Below are 19,493 nucleotides of genomic sequence, written 5' to 3' on the forward strand. Positions count from 1 at the left end.
ACTAGAAGAGTAGTGCTTACTAGAGGACTCTTAATATATTAAATATATAACCACTAGAGTATATTAGAGAATCCCTAGTGTTAGATAATGAAATATTTTGGACCCAAACACTACTAAAAATTCGACAAAAACCGACCAAGATCGACCGACCAACTTTGGTCGGTAAAAAAAACCGACCAAAGTTGGTCGGTTTTTCAAATTTTTTTTTTTTTTTTTACGAAACCGACCAACTTTGGTCGGTTTTCTTTGGCGCAAAAATGCAGAAAACTATTTTTGAGTCCCGCAAAATTTATGTTTCAAGAAACCGACCAACTTTGATCGGTTTTTTAATTAAAATAAATAAAAATTAATATTAAAAAAACCGACCAAAATTGGTCGGTTAATTCGGCGGGTCATTTAAAAAAACCGACCAACTTTGGTCGGTAATTTTATTTTTTAATAAAACCGACCAACTTTGGTCGGTTATTTTCGTGCGAAAATACAATTAAAGAGTATAAATCAAATAAAAGACAATCTTAAAATAAAATGTACCAATGGTCTAGCGATAGAATAGTATCCTGCCACAGTACAGACCCCGGTTCGATTCCCAGATGATGAATTTTTTTATTACATAATTAAAATACCGACCAACTTTGATCGGAAAAAACCGACCAACTTTGGTCGGTTTTTTTTGCAATATTTTTCTTTTGAATTTAATTGACCGACCAAAGTTGGTCGGTAATTTCCGACCAACTTTGGTCGGTATTCCTTTCCGACCACAAAAATACCGTCCACACGTAAATGGTCGCGTTTTGGTCGATTTTTGGCTATTACCGACCAACGTTGGTCGGTATTTTTGGTCGGTTTTTACCGGATTTCTAGTAGTGAAACAGAGCATCTATGATATTAAGAATGCGTACTGTCGATTCCAACTAGCTTTGGATTGAGGCATAGCTACTACTCTTGTTTGTTCAAGAGGTAATTGTGAAACCCCGTGTATTCTGCTGTTTCATTTTTTGGTGTAAAGAAAATTATGCAAATGATGTAGAATCCTTACTAGACATCATACAATCCTTGTAGGAAGAGCAAGGATAGTTTTCATATCTTGCCTTATTTTATTACAAATTTTTATACTCTCTCCATTTAAAAAAGAATGAACCTATTACTATTTGGGTAGTCAAACAAAGTTTTCTTTGACCATTTTTTTTGCAAATAATATTTAAATATTTTAAATTTTTAACTATTGTGACTTATAATACTTTTATGTAGTTTTTAAATATGTAAATTTTATTTCAAAAAACTTTAAGAATCTATGTCCAAATTTACACAAAAAAAGGTCAATTTGACCTTCATACTTCAAAAAGATTCAAACAAATTGAAGCCGAAGTAATAACAAGCAAAACTCATCCATCTTTTGAGGTGTACTTGAATTCAGGGTATCTTATGCACAACTTCCTTTGATGCTAAACCTATTGTCTATCATACTCACTATGGATGCTGGTATGGGGGTTGAACATGTTTTTTTTCGTTTTGTGAAGATTTAGTGGGCGTTTGGACATAAGAATCGTAAAATTCTAGAAAAAAGTGGGGGGAAAAATTCAGGTGAAAATGGTATTTGACAATTAGAGTTGCGTTTGGACATGAATATAATTTTGGGTTGCTTTTGAATTTTTGTGAGTGATCTGAGTGAAAATTTTGAAAAATAGCTTTTTGGAGTATTTCAAATTTTCGAAAATTTCAAAATTTATCTTCAAGTGAAAACTGAAAATTTTATGGTCAAACATTGATTTCGAAAAAAATAAAACTTTTTCGGAAAAAAAGTAAAAAAAAAAAATCATGGCTAAACGGGCTCTAACCAAAGTGTAGCTGCACTGGAGACTCTTCCTTTTACAATGAATAGTTAATTTGGTCATTTACAATGATGAATAGTTAGTTCTGATTTTTTTTTTTGGGCATAAAAATATTACATTTACCCGCCTATTAATCTCCTACAGCTTCAAATGCAACATCGCAGTATTTCCTCTAAATTTTTTATCAGCGATTTACCTCATTATTATACATGTTCTCACAAAATGTGTCTCACAAAGTGTTATTGATTTCCCCTAAAGAAAAATTCTTGTATACCAAATTTTACGTCTGAAAAGCATTTTCATTTGCTCGTCTATTTTTTACTACGATGTTGTTTATATATTGCTTCAGATTGCGAGTGTGCGCATTCATTAATTTCAGTACTATGACATTGCATTATGAGATCCAAAACATTTGCTTAAGGATGTTAAGCATAACATTTTACTTGATTTGTGTCTCTTCTGTATCTTTAGTATTGCACTTTCAAAGATTACTGGGATAAAGATATTGATTTGTTGCGAGACAACTACTGCTACTTGCAAGAGAACATATTCAAAGGTTCCTTACAGAATATGAAGAATGCAAAGGTTATTTCAGCTTTTTGTAGTAGTTGTATCGAGGAAGGTGACAGAACAGAGCTCCTTCAATTCTTGACGTCGCTGCTTGAGCCGTTGAGCGTGCAGTAAATCTGGAGAAACTGGCTATAGCCCCATTGAGCAGGAGATGCAACATATGTCCAACTAATTTGAATTTGATTTATCCGTCGCGAACACTTTGATTGTTGCCACGAATTATATCACGAACAAGTAGCCTTGATCTTGAATGTTTTGTATTTAATTTGACTTCGTTCTTGATCTTGAATACTTAAAATTTGTGTTGAAGTGCTTGAACACTTGCAATTTGCAAAGAATTGTGGCTTTTGATCCACGGGCCTCCTTGTGTCTTCTTGTTATAACTTCTGGTGTCTTTTCTGGGTTATGAAGACCCCTATTTATAGTTGTGGAAGGGAAGAATTATGATAAAAATAAACTCCTTCCGACCAATCAAATTGAAGTGTGAGAAGGCCGCATTTGATTGGCCAAAATATGTCACTTGCACATGTGGCGCGGTTTCATTGGCCTTTTAATTTGGCTTGGCATGCTTTGTCATTTTGACACGTGGCACGATCCTATTGGCTCTTTCATTTGACTTGGCTTGCTACGTCATTTGACACGTAGCACCAAACTGGGCCTCTAGGAAAATGACATTTTGGGCTTAATGAAGTGGGCTCATTATTTGTAGCCCAACTAAATAGGCTAGCCCAACACTTTGGAATTATTTATTTAATCCATAAATATTGGATCGGACTTATATAATTAATCCAATTATATTAACCCATAATATTTGTTTGGACTAATATATATTGAATTTAAAATATAGTCCAAATTATTTTACGGATTTAATTCTAATAAAATTTATATGCCTACATATGTCCCCTACTTCAAGTCTTGTCGGATATATCAAACCTTTAAAGAATAGGCTTGAAGTATTAACTTGAGTGTGCGATACACTTTATGTATACCAAAAAAAGATAATAAATCCTTGTCTTGCAACACATCAAATGAAAACGTGAAAGACCCAAATCAATGCCATGTTTGTTATTAACCTTGCTTGTTCAAGTTAGAATTCACAAAAGTGCCAAACATTGCTAGTGACAAGAAAAGCAATATCAGTAATCATTACAATAGTCATTAATATTGCATTGTTTCAAATTCTGTTGAACGATTGGATCCACGCTTTGTCTTATACAATATGAGACTTTATTCTCTGATGGGATAAAAGCTACAGTGGGCATAATCGAGTCCTTTTAGGAGTTGCCCATTCCACCGCCGTCAACAAATCGAGTCCTTTTAGGAGTTTGATTTATAATTTCAATCCCATATCGGCAGTATACTATTGTAAGCGGCCTATGGAGATCTATATAAACCCTTGGGCTCGTATTTGTCGAGCATCAATTCGCAGTGTTTGCCAATTTCTCGAGTGCATATTTGATAGGTAACTTCTTCTTCTTTTTTCAATTTTCGTCACCCTTTAAAGCCAACACATCTTATGGTATAAAATTGATATCTTGCTGTAGAAATGTCCAAATCATGATATGTTTGATTCTATAGAAACTAGACCTTTAGTTCTAGAACATATCCAAATTTAGAATTAGAATCTTCGCGGATCACCCTAGGTGATTTTTCGAAGTTAGCCTTAATTTTTGTCATGCACCTTGGAATCGCAAACCATTTGATTTATCAGAACCTGGAGTTCAAGATCTACAATATATTTGAACTTTTGAATTAAACACTTTCAGGATCATTCTAGATGATATTTTGAAGTTGGCCCTACATTCTAATGCACCAACAGTTTCAGATTATTGCGGCTTCGCCAAAAGTTTTATATCTTGATGTAGGAACCTCGGAATCGCAAACTGTTTGATTTATTAAAAACTAGAGTTCAAGATATACAATATATCCAGAATTCAGTATTAAACATTTTCAGGATCATTCTAGATGATTTTTTGAATTCGACTCTACATTCTAACACGCCAACAGTTTTAGATTATCGCGGCTTTACCAAAACCTTTGTATCTCGATATTGGAATGTCAGAATTGAAAACCATTTTAATTATAGAAACTAGACTTAGAGAGCTTCGTTCTCACCAAATATCATGGCCCGCATCATGCCAGATTATCTTAGGCAATACTTTGAACTCAATTTTTGAATGTGACACGCCTTAGCAGGTAAACTATCTTTCTTGTACTTATATATTTTTTTTTGCCCTCTTTTTTATTATTGTAGGCAATGGAGATATCTTCGTCAACAAGGTTAGATGCACACAGAAGGAAAAATTCATGGCAAAAAATAGAAGGACATATCTTCAACATCATATGGGAGGACAAATCCATGACAGTATATGGAAGGACAAATCCATGACAACATATATGGAAGGACAAATCCATGACATCATATAGAAATATCAAATCCATGACAACATATAGATATATCAAATCCATGACACCATATAGATGTATATATGCATTGACAACATTTGTTGTGATAATTAGCTTGGTGTTGTCAAATAGGTGTCTAAGTAAACTGATATGGAGTTGTGAAGTGTTTGAGAAATGACTATTATAACTGACTCATATATGCCCATGTACAATTCGAACTAGGTCTAACTTGCCCTCACATATATTCTGCGTGGCTTTATGAGTCTCCCGTTAGTGATGAAGGGCATATACGAGCCCATTTGTTGACGGCAATGGCAGAATAGAGACCAACTTTTAACGGAGGGCTAGCTTGTCCTATTTCATATAGTAAAGGGACATTTTAGGCCCCTTTCCGTATGTATAGTAATACAACAATCATCTAAATGCCGAAAATATTATTACATTAGCATAATACATGAATTTAAAATAAAAGAACATCATACAAAACTTACAGAAATGATCAATTTTGTCATGTTAGTTAGATAATTATGTCTTATAGTTTAAAAGTATTTAATGTGATGGTATCTTAACGAACACTTATTTGTGGACAATATTTTTTTGTGTATGTTTCCTCCTAATTCGTTGGATGCTCTGCTTTAACCAGAACTCTTTGTTGTTGATCTTGATATTCCTCTTGAAAGTGCAACATACAGTTATTCGTGCAAGAAAATATATTGCGGTAAATATAGTTCAATATTTAGGATGTTTGTCCTTGTGCTTTATTTATTAAAATTTTCAAAACATAAACATACTAAAATTATTTTCACACAAATTTAAAAGGATATTCCTTAGTCTCGGAAGATGAAAGTTGAATTTAGGGATAAAATATACTTAAAAGCACATTGACCAGTATCATAATTTTTGCATGTATGATGTTATTGTCAAAATTTCAATATACCATACGTGTGCTATTACCTAAGTTATTCGGCGTATCTAAGTTTTTCAGTAGCATGACATATATAAATTTCTTCAAAATCAACCTATATACAATGGAAGATCAATTTTAACTTAGTCTATTATATATACGGTAACACTAATATAAGTAAGAAATAATAAACTTGACAACAAACATGTATGGTAGAAGACCATTTGGTATTAAAGTATTTGAGTATTATTCTTGGTAGTAATTATTGGTATCATTTTCTGCTGAGTCAAAAACAGAAAAATATTTTGTTTTTACTATAAAATTTTGTAATCAACTTTTTATTTCGTTGATCAACATATTCATTTCTGCTAGTTGGGATATCTTTTTAATTCTATCGTGCGATATGCACAAATTGTATTTTAATCTAATGATAGAAATTTTTCTCTTATTAAATGCACTATTATTACTATTGGGATTGATAACCAAGTATTCACGATGAACCAAATCATCTTTTATTGTATGCTCTTCTTCGTTTCCGACACGAAGCAAGAAGACACTGAATATTGAATTTGTTCTTACTTTATATTTCTTGTCAGTTGAATCTTTTTTATTTGAGGCCAGAAGTATAACTTTGGCAAGCTAGCTTTTACAATCTCTGTTTTTGTCGATTTTGGAACTATTGGTAGTACTTGACATAAATCACCTCCCAAACCATTAATTTTTTACCAAACGGTTCATTAATATCCAATATATCACTTGTCACGACCCAAAATCCCACCACAGGCGTCGTGATGACACCTAGTCTCTAAGACTAGGTAAGTCGATTACAATTACCTTTTGAAACCATTTTTTTTAATAAACCAACAGCGAAAATAATCACAATATACAACCTCCCAAGACTGGTAGTACTGAGTCACGAACTCTAACTGAATACATGAAATGATCACGAAGACCAAATATACAATACTATTTGATTACAAATTAACAGTACAATGAAATGAAAAGACTCCAAGGGACTGTGACGGCCAAGCAGCTCTACCTTGAATCTTTACGATCGCGCTTTAACTCTGCTCAAGTCCGATACCTCCAATACCTGCCCCTGCACAAAAATGTGCAGAAGTGTAGAGTGAGCACACCATAGCGGTGCCCAGTAAATATCAAAACTAACCTCAATGGAGTATAGACGATGTACAGTCAAGACACTCACTAGTCTAATAACCTGTGCAATATAATATACAAAATACTAGGAAACAATAACAATAAGGGCAGGATAAAACAACCAGTGATATGCGCAACAGACAACAAGAATACTATTAATATCCCTCACCAATTAATAAATATAATTACACCCAATTAAATCAAGTCCTTCAAATAAATGTCTTTCACATATAATTCTTTTTGAATAAAAATCTTTCCAAATAAATTTTTTGAATATAATTCTTTCAATTAAAAAGTCACCATGTGACACCTCATTTCATAATCATAAAAAATACGAGTCTCAGCCCATTTTCATATTTTTTGTAAACACGGGTCTCAACCCATTTTCATATTTCCACGGCACCTCGTGCCCATAATTAAATCATCATATTTTTCCGGCACCTCATGCCCTCAATTCATATCTCAACTGCATGAACAACTCATGTGCTAAATATCCTCAATGTATATAAGATCCACATGATCAATCTATTTCCACTAAAGTGAGTTTAAATTTTTTAAATCAAGTAAGAAATCAACAAAGAATTGAATTTATTTTTAGAATTCATTTGGGTGAAGAAAGTAACATTTCACTTAAATTAAGGCATCGGATAAACTATTGGTTTGGTTGTAAAACTATTTAATTTAAAATAAAATAATAATTCCTTTTTATTTAAATCAACTCAATCATCAAAAATCAGTAAGAAAACCCAGAAATATACTTCTTCAGGGTCACGTGCTAAAAAGCCAAAGCCAACACAATATAACTGGGAATACAAAATACATGATAATAAAGTCAACTAGTACATCACGGAAGAAGACAAGAATTTATATATTCAATAAAACAAAATCACCAAGACAGGAACATAAATAAAGAAATATCAACAGGGTACTCCCGAGTTACCGCCTCGTAGTCCCAAATCATAAATAAATTCACAATATCTCATTTTCTTATATCACCGCGGGAGCCTTCGCATTTAATTTTTAAAGAAATTATTTTTCACGAAATGGCATCCCGCGTTTTAGCCATCTTTATCACACCGCATGGCTTCTAGTAGTTTCCCTACTAGCCACGCGTTTCAAGCCACTCTTATCTCACCGCATGCGTTTCAACACCCTGACCTTATATCACCGCGCATGAATTCTAGTAGTTCCTCTACTAGCCATGTGTTTCAAGCCACCCTTATCTCACCGCATGCGTATCAATATCATAATATTTCACAAATCGCACCTCAAGTGCCCAAATATCATAGCATAATACAACTTGCACCTCAAGTGCCCAAATATTACAACATATCACAATTGCACATCAAGTGATCAAATCTTACAACATATCACAAATTACACATCAAGTGTTCAAATCTTACAACATATCACAAATTGCACATCAAGTGCTCAAATATTACAACATATCATAAATTGCACATCAAGTGCTCAAATATTACAACATATCACAAATTGCACATCAAGTGCTCAATTATTATAACATATCATAAATTGCACATCAAGTGCTCAAATATTACAACTTGCCACAGAAATCAATAACATATTATTTTTCCACAATAAGGAGCCATGACTCGATCATAATGTGCACAACATCTTAACAAAATGTTCGGGAGTGAACAACTCAACCGAATAATATTTTATAATTTGGCACTTTGCCTCAATATGATTCACGGCCTTTATAATTCAATACTAAATTTTTCATAACGTGAACTGAAAAGTAATTCATCTTATTAACTAAATTTTTCATTTTAATTATTTGTAGGTAAAATCAATAATAAAAGTATTTTTCATAAAAAAAAATGGCAACTCAAACAAACACAAAGTTTACATAAAAGTCAAGTGACAATAACACCAATTTATCCTATAAAAATAATCTCGGCAAATAAAGAATGAGGCATGACAAATAAGGGATTTAATAAGTTACAACAAATTTCCAACTTAATACTTAAGGGGGTCTACGAATTTCAATCGATATAATTTGCACATATAAATCAAGTACGTACTCGTCACCTCGAGTACATGATTTTCAATTATATAGTTTTCACATAAGACTCAATGCCTAAAGGATAATTTCCCCACTCGAGGTTAGGCAAGATACTTACCTTTTTGAAGTTATGCCAATATTTCATAATAGCCTTCTTGCTTGAATTTGACCTTCAAACACCTCGAATCTAGCCACAAATAATTCGATTCAGTCAATAAAATTTATTGAAATTAATTTCATAAGAAAATACTAATTTTCCAACAAAAAATTCGAAATTAGCTCAAAAATCGATCGTGGGGCCCACATCTCGGAACCCGAAAAAAGTTATAAAAATTCAAAAGCCCATTCAACCACGAGTCTAACCATACCAATTTTACCAAAATCTGACCTCAACTCGACCTCCAAATCTTCAAATCTTATTTTCAAATCCCTAAGTTCAAACCCCCGAATTATACCTAAAAAAATATGTAATCTAGTCAGATTAATCGATGATAATTCAATATTATGGAGTAGAAATGATCACAAGTGACTTACCTCAAGTTTCCCTTGAATTCTCTCTCAAAATCGCGCCCCAAAAACGTGCTTGAAGGCCCAAAAATGGCAAAACTCGGAACCCTTCTGTTTTGTAACATTCTGTCCAGGATTTTCGCACCCGCGGTGATTTTTTCGCACCCGCGATGATTACTTCGCACCCGCGATGATTTTTTTTGCACCTGCGGTGCCTGGACAACCCATGCATTTTTGCTTCTGCGAATCATTCCTCGCATCCGCGAGCTCGCACCTGCTGCCCTTTTTCGCGCAGGTGCGATCACACCAACAACCCAACTGCTTCAGCTCTTCCTCCAAATCCAAATTTGATCCGTTAAGCATCCGAAACTCACCCGAGGCCCTCGGGACCCCGTTCGAACATACCAACAAGTTCCATAACATAATACGGACCTACTCGAGGCCTCAAATCATATCAAACAACATCAAAATAACGAATCACACCTCAAATCAAAATCTATGAACTTTGAACTTTCAAATTCTATATATTGTGCCGAAACATATCAAATCAATCCGGAATGACTTCGAATTTTGCACACAAGTCATAAATGACATAACAAAGCTATTCAAATTTTCAGAATAAGATTTCGATCCCGATATCAAAAAGTCACCCCCGGTCAAACTTCCCAAAATTTAATTTTTTCGTCATTTCAAGCTTACTTCCCCTACGGACCTCCAAATAATTTTTCGGACACACTCCTAAGTTAAAAATTACCATACGGAGGTATTGGCATCATCAAAATTCCATTCCGAAATCGTTTACTCAAAAGTCAACTCTCCAGTCAACTATTTCCATTTAAGCTTCTAAATAAGGATTGTTCTTTTAATTTAATTCCGAATCTTCAGTAAATCAAACTTGACCACACTCGCGGGCCATAATACATATTGCGAAACTTTTCGAGATCTTAAGTCACTGAACGGGGCGTAAATTCTTAAAACGACAAGTCGGGTCGTTACATCTCTAGAACTCCGGGCAATTAATTTGATTGTTTGACACTTAGCCATAAGTGTTTCATCCCATATTATCAATTTTGCTTTTCTTATAAAATTTAGCACCATTGCTCTGTTTTGATATATTTGTGATGGTTATTTAAGTTGTTTGAAGAGGTATATCAAATCTAAAGTGGGTGGCCTCACAATAAAATCGTTATTGGTACACCACTTGATATTATTGCTAACAGTGTCATGCCTCTTGATATGATACTTGCAAGTAATGCATGACATAGAAATATTATTTCGATTTCGCCGGAGGCATCTACAAAGAATAATCATGTTATAGCAGAGTCGACTCTTTATAATATTGTCTTTAAAGCTTGTTCTTGTTTAGGATTTAGCTTTGATTGTACTTCCTCAGACACTTATATAGCATTTTAATTCTTAATAATATACTAACCTTTTTACTTTGTGTTCTAACGCTCTTTTTATGGAATAAATTTATGTACCCTATAATATTTTTTTAACTTGAATAAAATTTTTACTCATATGATGAATTTAAAAAATAATTGAATTGGATTCTCTTACTAAATAATTAATTAAAAGATTTAAGTATTTGGTTTTAACTGTTCAGATCTTAGTATTAGTTCATCTCTTATTTTGAATATTTAATCTTAATTATAATTTTATCCACCATAAATTTTATTTTCAAAGAGTAAAAGATTGATATGACATTTCACTTTTAGATCTTTATGTTTGTAGAATCATTAATAGTATTGACTCTTACCAACCATTTTTTTCTCTCTCTTTCTCACACATTTGTATTCTTAAATATTTTCTTAGTTGTTGTTTAATAATTAAGTATTTTTTAATATTATATAAAAAATTGATAAAAAAATATTACTTGAGTAGGAAAATAGTTCAAATATAATATAAAAATATATTATCATGGGGGTATTTTTTTTTTTAAATTTTAACTCTTTATGCAGTCCATTTAATATTACTTTTTTTTTTGTATTGGACATTATGGAGTGGTAATGTATTTCCAATACGGAGGATTCGTATGAAATTTATTTTATTAAACCTTCCTACATATTTTTAATAAGAATTTAATAGACAAAAATTTATTAATTTTAAAATCTAAAATATTAAAAATTAGCATAGAAGGTATTGTAGTCCAAAAAATAGGTTATTGCATTTATGTCCTTTCCCTATGAGTTCTTCCATTTAATATTTTAGGGTTATTTTGGTATCTTAATATTGTATTTATGCTTTTATAATAATATAGGCTCTCCTTTTTCTAAATAGATTTGGAAAATATAATACATTCTCAAATTAAATTAGTAATAGGACATTATAATACTTTTTCAAATTAAATTAGTAATAGGAATTTTAAGAAGTATATTCTAAAAGTAATAGGATTAAATGACTAAGGATATTTACTTGTTCAATTTATATGAATTAGACAACCCGGAAGTAATTATACTAATAGGATTCCTAAAGGTAATCATGTAGGATTCCTAACGTGTAGTATTATGTCTTAAACTTATAGGATTATAAGTCTAATATCTAGAATTCCGGTTATGTCCTTTTATTATGAGTTATTATATTTATACTTTTATAATAATATAGATAGATATAGATGAGGCACGAGAAATGAGAAATTGGGGAGGGGATTATTAAGGTCAACAAGGTGAAAATTTATGTAGCCAACCAATTGAACTATTAAGGGGTTGTTTGGTATGATGAATAAGTAAAAATAATCTTGGAATAAAAATTTAGTACCGGCTTATCCCTTGTTTGATTACTAATTTTGGGATAAGTTATTCCAGTATTAAAAATAGTATTGAAATAGTTTATACCTGGCAGATAGTGGAATAATAATCTTAGGATAAATTGTTCCTGGATAAAACAGTAAAATTGACAATCTTAAGATTAATACAATATATTAAACAGTCAAAAAGGAATAATACGAGTATAACTAATATTAACAAAACTAATCTCAGTATAACTAATTCCACTGGTAAATTATTTTATCAGATAAATATTTAAATTATTTTATCATATCAAATTTTGTAGATCCTTCAAGGCCATTTTACGTGACATGAAAACTATATATAAACAGTTTAATATTTCGTCGCTAACTGGAGTATCATAATAGCTGTAAAAAATAGAAAAATTCATCCCCAAATGTATTTTTGTAGCCGAAAAGGTTTCGAGAAGAAAATGACATTTTCCTTTTTCCATCGTCTGTTTGGTGGGGATATATTTCGCGGCAAGTAATTCGATAGATAGAAAAGAGAAGGCTGGTTGCAATTTGGCGCGGTCCCAAATTCATTCTCGTGTCTAGGGTTTCAAATTCAATCTTTTATCCTGGTCTCGACGAATTACAATGGGTTAACGCAGTTATTTCTGTCACGTCAACAATTCTGCACCACATTTTCTTTCTGGTATGACTCAATTCATTTTTTCAACCATATGCAAATATTACCTGGGCTCTTTACTCCTTTTAAGCTTGAAATGAGCACCTCCAAAGTTTTTTGCTTTCTTTTTTATTCTTGTATACTGAAATTTTAGACTGGTGTTACATTTTTTTTTTTGGAACAGCGTGTAGCTGCTGAATATTCTTATGCGCTCGTGTACAGAAACATAGTTAACAAATGAATATCTTCTGTCATATAATTTCAGATTATAGTTTGTCCTGCTTATGTTCTTATTGATCATTTATTCTTGGGTATTTACTTTTCTTTAGCCACATTCAGATATTTGTTTATTGAAAAGTGAGATGGCTCTATAGGTAGGGAAGCTCAATTCTGCGTCGGTGTCAAAAAGGCATCAACCTATTATGGGTGCACCAAAGCAGAAGTGGACATCAGAAGAAGAAGCTGCCCTTAAGTTGGGTGTTGCTAAGTATGGGGTTGGCAAGTGGAGCACCATACTCAAAGATCCAGAGTTTGCTGGTGTGTTGCGTTCTCGTTCAAATGTGGACATTAAGGTATTAGACAACACAGTTAACTTATGTTGCTTGTTACCTATTGGGGAAGCTTATACTTTCTCGGGCTGGAATATTTGTGGTTTTCCCATAGTTATGCTCAAAGTAAAGTTGCTCTGATGAACCTGGTCTTGATTGGACAGGATAAATGGAGAAATCTACATGCTATGGCAAGTGGGCGGGGTTCTCGGCAGCCAGGGAGGACTGGGTATAAAAGCATTCAGCCAACAGTGAAACATGTTGATAGTGCCTTGCATGTTAGCACTGTGTTTGAGAATGGTATAGAAGTTCTTGATGCTAAATCTCTTGCAGCATCCTATGAAAACGTGGAGGATGTTGGTTCTAAGGAGGCGATTTCAAGGTTATTATGCTATCCATTCCTTGAAATGTTTCATATTCTAAACTTGGATCCTTTTAAATGGTCTTAAAGTTCATCATTGTGCTTGAAGAGCTGTTGCAAGAAAAATTCAAGCAACTCTTATGTGACTTCTTGATGTGGACATCACTTTTAAGAAGATATTGCACATACTTTTTTGGAAGTGAAATCACTAAGATGAACTTTTACTAAAGCCACCTTGGCATAAAATTTGAGACATTGCTTTTGGAGAATGTAAAGTTTAACATTCTTTCACCAAAAGTACTTTATGAGTTAGTAATATGTTTAACTTGTAAGGTATTTAATGCGGAAGCCATTTAGTTCCTGAAGTTTCATCATCTATTTCATCGGGAGCACTTTGCAACTAAGTTCATATTTCAAACCATTGTTTTTAAATGCATCTACATCATTATATAACACCGTTATCTCGGAAAAAGCATGGCATCTATCTTCATATACATTTTGTTTCACGTTCCTTTGGAAGATCAAATGGGCTCCTGTCTGTTTGGGAAGCTTATCAGAAGTAAGAGAAGTGGTTTTGGTATTATAAGAGTAGGTTCTGGTTGTTACTGTAGATTCTAGGCCAAACGTTTCAGCTTGTTTTATCATTTTTAATTTGTCATTTGTTTTTTTGGAAGAATCTTAGCATTCAACTCAAAAACCTTTAAGCATCGGTGAAATAACCCAAAATCTTTGTAAATCTTTGGATGTCCTTTTGTACTTGATGTAAGCCACAATATAACTCAACATCTTGTCTCACGCGTAACCCAATTTTAGGGTTCACATATGAAGCTTAATGCAGGCTTACATGTGTTAAGTGTGATAATGGGGCTCGTCAAAAGTTGGCTCTGGTACCATATTAAAGAATTTGAGTTTTAACTCAAAATCTTAAGACAATAAATGGAGTAACCCAACATTATAACTCAACACTCAACAGTTCCATTGAATTTTACATGCAAATGTGAGCATCTTTTTGTTAACAATAATGTTACTCCATTGTAACATTAACACCATGGCTCAGGTCTTGGGAATAGTCTGTCTTTATAACAAGAAAGTTCTAATATGTTGAAACTGCTTGACGATTACATAATGCATTTGTCTTTTTGTTATACCCCATTTTCCATTTTTACTTTTCCATATCCTTGTTCGGTGTTCAATCTAGGTTGGTTACATGCCCTCTTCTAATTTTATTCTTCTACTCAATGATCACGCTGTCCTTGAAAAATATATTATCACCAAGCCTGCAATGTTGCTTTTACTGATCGATTTTTGCATACTAAGTCCAATCAACATATGAAGTCATAATTTAGTAGTAGTGTTTTACTCTTTGTTTTCTACCTTCTGAGAATAAACTACTGCTTCAGTATTGTCACACACCTAAAATAAATGCTGAAAGTGTCCCACCTTTAGCATTTTAACTTTTAGATAAGGCATTTCTCACAATTTCACATAGTATTAGAGTCTTGATTCGGCGTCTACCATCATGCACAAGAAAATATTTTGTGCTTGACCTAATAAAAGAATTAGTTCATACTTGAGGGGTGATTGCAACAAATCTAACATATTATTTTCATGTGCTTGACCTATGAAAAAGAATCAGATTCGCACATGAGGGGTGTGATGTAGATATAAAATAAAAAAATGAAAGTAACCCCACTCTAATGATTTAATCTTTTAGATGAGTTTTTTCATGCAATGCAATAGGTATCTGCGCTTAGATTGCAATTTGAATGGACCTGTCTGGGGCATGTTTTTTTTATTGTAGATTGGATGATCTTATATTAGAGGTGATAGCTGGATTGAAGGAACCACGCGGGTCTAGTCGAACAACAATTTCTTCGTACCTCGAGGTATTGCTTCCATTCTTTTACCACATAATGTGCAAATATAGGATGAGGTTCAGTGGAGAGAGTTCAATGATTTGAAAAATTTATAAATCTTGTTAAATACTATTTTAAGGCATTTGTATTAATGTTGTCTCTATTGGTACGCCTTAAACTATTTTATCAATCTGCTGGGAAATACTTGTGTGCTTTTAATTCTGCCTAATTGAGCATTTTCCCAACAATCGTCCACCTTTTTCCTTTTGAACTAGATCCACCTTAAACACCTAAAATGGAGCAAAACACCCTTTAATTTTTCCAAGAAGGCAAGAACTTTGACAAATGTACAAACGAAAAGGTCTCCTTTTCTCTAATCTTGCCTAATCTTTTATTTGCCAATACACTAGTGTCAACGAGCATGACATCATAGTTGATACTTTGTATGGATCTCGATAAAATACTAAATACCTACAGAAGTTGAACATACCCATATCGATCGCGCATTCATCTTCATTGCAACATAGCTTCTCCCCTTGGCTAGGCTTTATGTTGTTTCATCAAACAAACCTTTAATGAATGAAGATTTGTAAATTATGGGGTAGTCCAGGTACCTCATTGTGGTGGGAAGAAAGATTGGTATAGAAAGTGGAATGGAGTGCTATGAATGATATGTCATATGTGAGGATTCAGGATTTAAATTTGATGGGTTCAACCTTTAAAGTTCTTAGCACCAAATACATTTTACTTTATTATGGGTTCGGAATTTAACATTTCTATAATTTTACCTCTCTTCTCTCGCGCGTGCAAACACACACACACATAAAGCATAAAACTAACGCTCACATATGGGTGTACGCTAATTAATCAAAAATTGGGTTAAGATGATAAAAGGGAAACTAAGACCGCCAACCAATTGGCAAGCTCATTATCCACCAAGTTGGGTTGTGCATCCATGTCAACAGAGGTGGATGCAGTCATATTTACTGGATTATATATTCTATGTTGAAGATACTGGGTTCAGTTAATCCATTAAATATGACTGCCTCTGCATCTGCTGACATGGATATACAATCCAACTTGGTGGATAATGAGCTTGCCAAATGGTTGTTGGGGTTCTTAATTTTCGTTTTTTCATCTTAACCCAATTTCCAATTAATTCACTTACACCCATATGTGAGCATTGGCTTTATGCTTTATTTTTTAAGTTAGATGGATTTACCTTTTCCAAAGGGAAAGAAGAAATAGAAAGTTGTCGGAAGTTGCTCGTTTGCCTAAAATTGAAGAGCCTTAATTAACTTTTTACTTTTGCTCTCAATTACTTTGGACTTTCATGACATTTCAACAAGGGTATGGATTTTGTGAATGCTACTGCATTCTTTACACTTTTAGGTGTCAGTAACTTCATATCTTTCTTTGCTTAAAGGAACACTTCGTGGCACCTCCAGACTTTGAAAAGCTGTTAGTTGCAAATTTGAAGGCGTTGGTTGAAAACGGAAGACTGATAAAGGTAATGAAAGTGATGAAAATCTCCTCTTTTGGCCTTCAGGTCAGGTGCATTGGCTGTTGTACATCAACAGGGGCTTATAGGCTATTCCATCTTGATATAGCTTTGAAATCACTAATTGCTAATTCGTGATTAGGAGGATAATTCTAAGATAATAGTTATGTGATTATTTTGAGAGGATTGTCATCTAGTAATCTCAGAGGACCTATGTATAACTTGCATTATATTTAAGTGTTGCTTTTGGTGTTTTTTTTTTGTATCAATGTTCCACTTTTGTCCTTCTATCCCTGTTGGGAATGGAGTTGGTGTAGGTGTCAGGAGATAATCATGGCCCAAAAGATTTAATAAGTTAGTTGAATTCCACTGCCGCAAGACATTTAATTGTTAATGGTTAGTGTGAAATCTGTGGAGTCATGAAGAAGATGGGAAACTGCTAACTTAACTAGAGGAAGTGATATTATTTTATGTCAAGACTATAGTATCATGTCTGTTCTCGGTCTTAAGCTTGATCTTCACTGCAACATCATGCCAAGCTGTTTCAGTGACGGAAACACTGAGAGGTAGGGTAACTGGGAGTTTATTATCCTTTGGTTGCATCAATTTGTTTCGTTTGTGGTACCATTCTCTTTCTGTTATGAACCCTCCACTGAATTATGAAGTCCCTTATGTTGAACAGTTCAGAAATAGGTTGCTCAGCATGGTTGCTGAGTAAAATTCTTTGATTTAAGTAACAGTTGTGAAAATTTATTATGTAAATGCATTTATCTTTCTGAAACTGAGAGCTTTTGTGCATTTTTCCTTTTATTTGTGCGTCTCTATAGAAGATTAGAGTTCAGACAAGCAGTGAATTGATAGCCCCATAATGGGTAAGCTCTGTTAATTGTTAATTTTGGATATTAATGCTTGTATTCTTATTGATAGGCGAAGCATCAGTACAGGATTTCACCAGGTAGAGTATCATCTGATGCCAGGGGCAACGATTTCCCATTGCTTCTGGAGGGGAAGCAGAAGGATTCCCCAAAGCTTGAAAACAATGGAGTTAGAATACTTACTAAAGCACAAATTGATGCAGAGTTAGCTCAAATGATGAGCATGAGTGCGGAGGAGGCTGCTGCAGCTGCTACACAAGCAGTTGCAGAGGCAGAAGCTGCTACTGCTGAGGCAGAAAGGGCAGCTAGAGATGCGGAGAAGGCTGAAGCAGAGGCAGAAGCGGCACAGTGCTTTGCTGAAGCAGCATTGAAGGCATTGAATCCTCGAACTGTCCGTGTGTGGTAAGCTTAATTGTAGTTCCAGTTTGGATTTGCTAATCTATAAGACATGATGGATGGAGTAACAAAAGTGGACTTGCTTTGGTCCTATGAAGGAAGAGGTCTTGTATATTCAAATTTCTTTTGGATCTCTAATCTGTATTCCATTTCAAGTATGAAGTCAACCTTTTGCCTTTTAATGTAACTCAATTATTAGTTACTCGCTCTGTTGCCAAGAGAGATTTACCTGCATAGTACCTTATTTTTTTTTATTTTTTTTTTGGTGTGGGGCGAGGGGCAGGGGGTTGATCACGTTGCCTATGAAGTAAAGAATTAGGTGGCCTACTGTTATCTCTCACCTTCAGTGGTCTCACAATCTATCCTTTTTGTTTTTCATTTAATACTAACTAGTATATCATAAGTTTGTTTATACTTCACTATATCATTTTGCTCGCAACCTAATCCTTTGGTTGCATATAAGATTTTGAATTCTTATCGCCTCTTTACAATTACTTTTTTTGCTTATGCAGATGGATCTGGATTGCAACAGCTAGGGTGTACATCTATCCAGCTTAAATGTCACTGTAGATATGTGAATAGATTTGTAAATATAGATAATTGTGTCCATTGGCAGGTGATATTGAATGTCATTGGGGTCATTGGCAAGAGAGCACTAGAAGTTGGTGCTTTTATTTTTGTACATATACCCTCTTTTGTAGTGTGTTTGGGTGCAAACTGTACAGACAGCTAGTTGACTTGCCATGGAACCCCATGAAATTTTTGGTGATGCTATGAGTATATAAAATTATAGTTTTGATTATGTGGATATAAACCACACGAGTTACTGATTCATTTTAATTTTGTGATGGTAAATGATTCTGCTATCAGCAGCACTTGCACATCAATCGATTAATCTCCACCAAATTATCGTGCATTAATATCATTCGAATGTGAAACCAATTTCCGGCATTCGTTGGATCTGAACTAATAGCAATGAGGTATTGCTACCCAGCGAGCTTTTCTAGTATAACTAAACGCGTCAATTAGCCAGTTTTCCCGCATCTATTGGTAAGGGAAAAAATAATTTGTGTATGCGAGATATGAACATAATACGCATATTTTCTATCTCCTTTCCCGAAGAGCTGATGTGAAATGAAAATCAAGCGACATTCTTATTGC

The 19,493-nt window shown here is 33.7% G+C and overlaps 1 protein-coding gene across 2 annotated transcripts; it reads left to right on the forward strand.

Moving 5' to 3' along the window:
- Positions 1-12,560: 12,560 nt before the first annotated feature.
- On the forward strand, positions 12,561-19,134 carry LOC104114122 (single myb histone 5). 2 transcript variants are annotated; one of them, XM_009624496.3, is made up of 8 exons: positions 12,561-12,822; positions 13,170-13,367; positions 13,508-13,725; positions 15,506-15,590; positions 16,987-17,070; positions 17,989-18,016; positions 18,140-18,338; positions 18,845-19,134. In XM_009624496.3, coding segments are annotated over exons 2-8 (765 nt in total). In that variant the 5' UTR covers positions 12,561-12,822; positions 13,170-13,217; the 3' UTR covers positions 18,846-19,134. The 2 variants fall into 2 exon arrangements, with proteins under 2 accessions (XP_009622791.1, XP_009622790.1); XM_009624495.4 differs by having other exon boundaries at positions 17,989-18,338.
- The last annotated feature ends 359 nt before the right edge of the window (positions 19,135-19,493 follow it).

This window comes from Nicotiana tomentosiformis, chromosome 2 (genome assembly GCF_000390325.3).
Source record: "Nicotiana tomentosiformis chromosome 2, ASM39032v3, whole genome shotgun sequence".
NCBI lineage: Eukaryota > Viridiplantae > Streptophyta > Magnoliopsida > Solanales > Solanaceae > Nicotiana > Nicotiana tomentosiformis.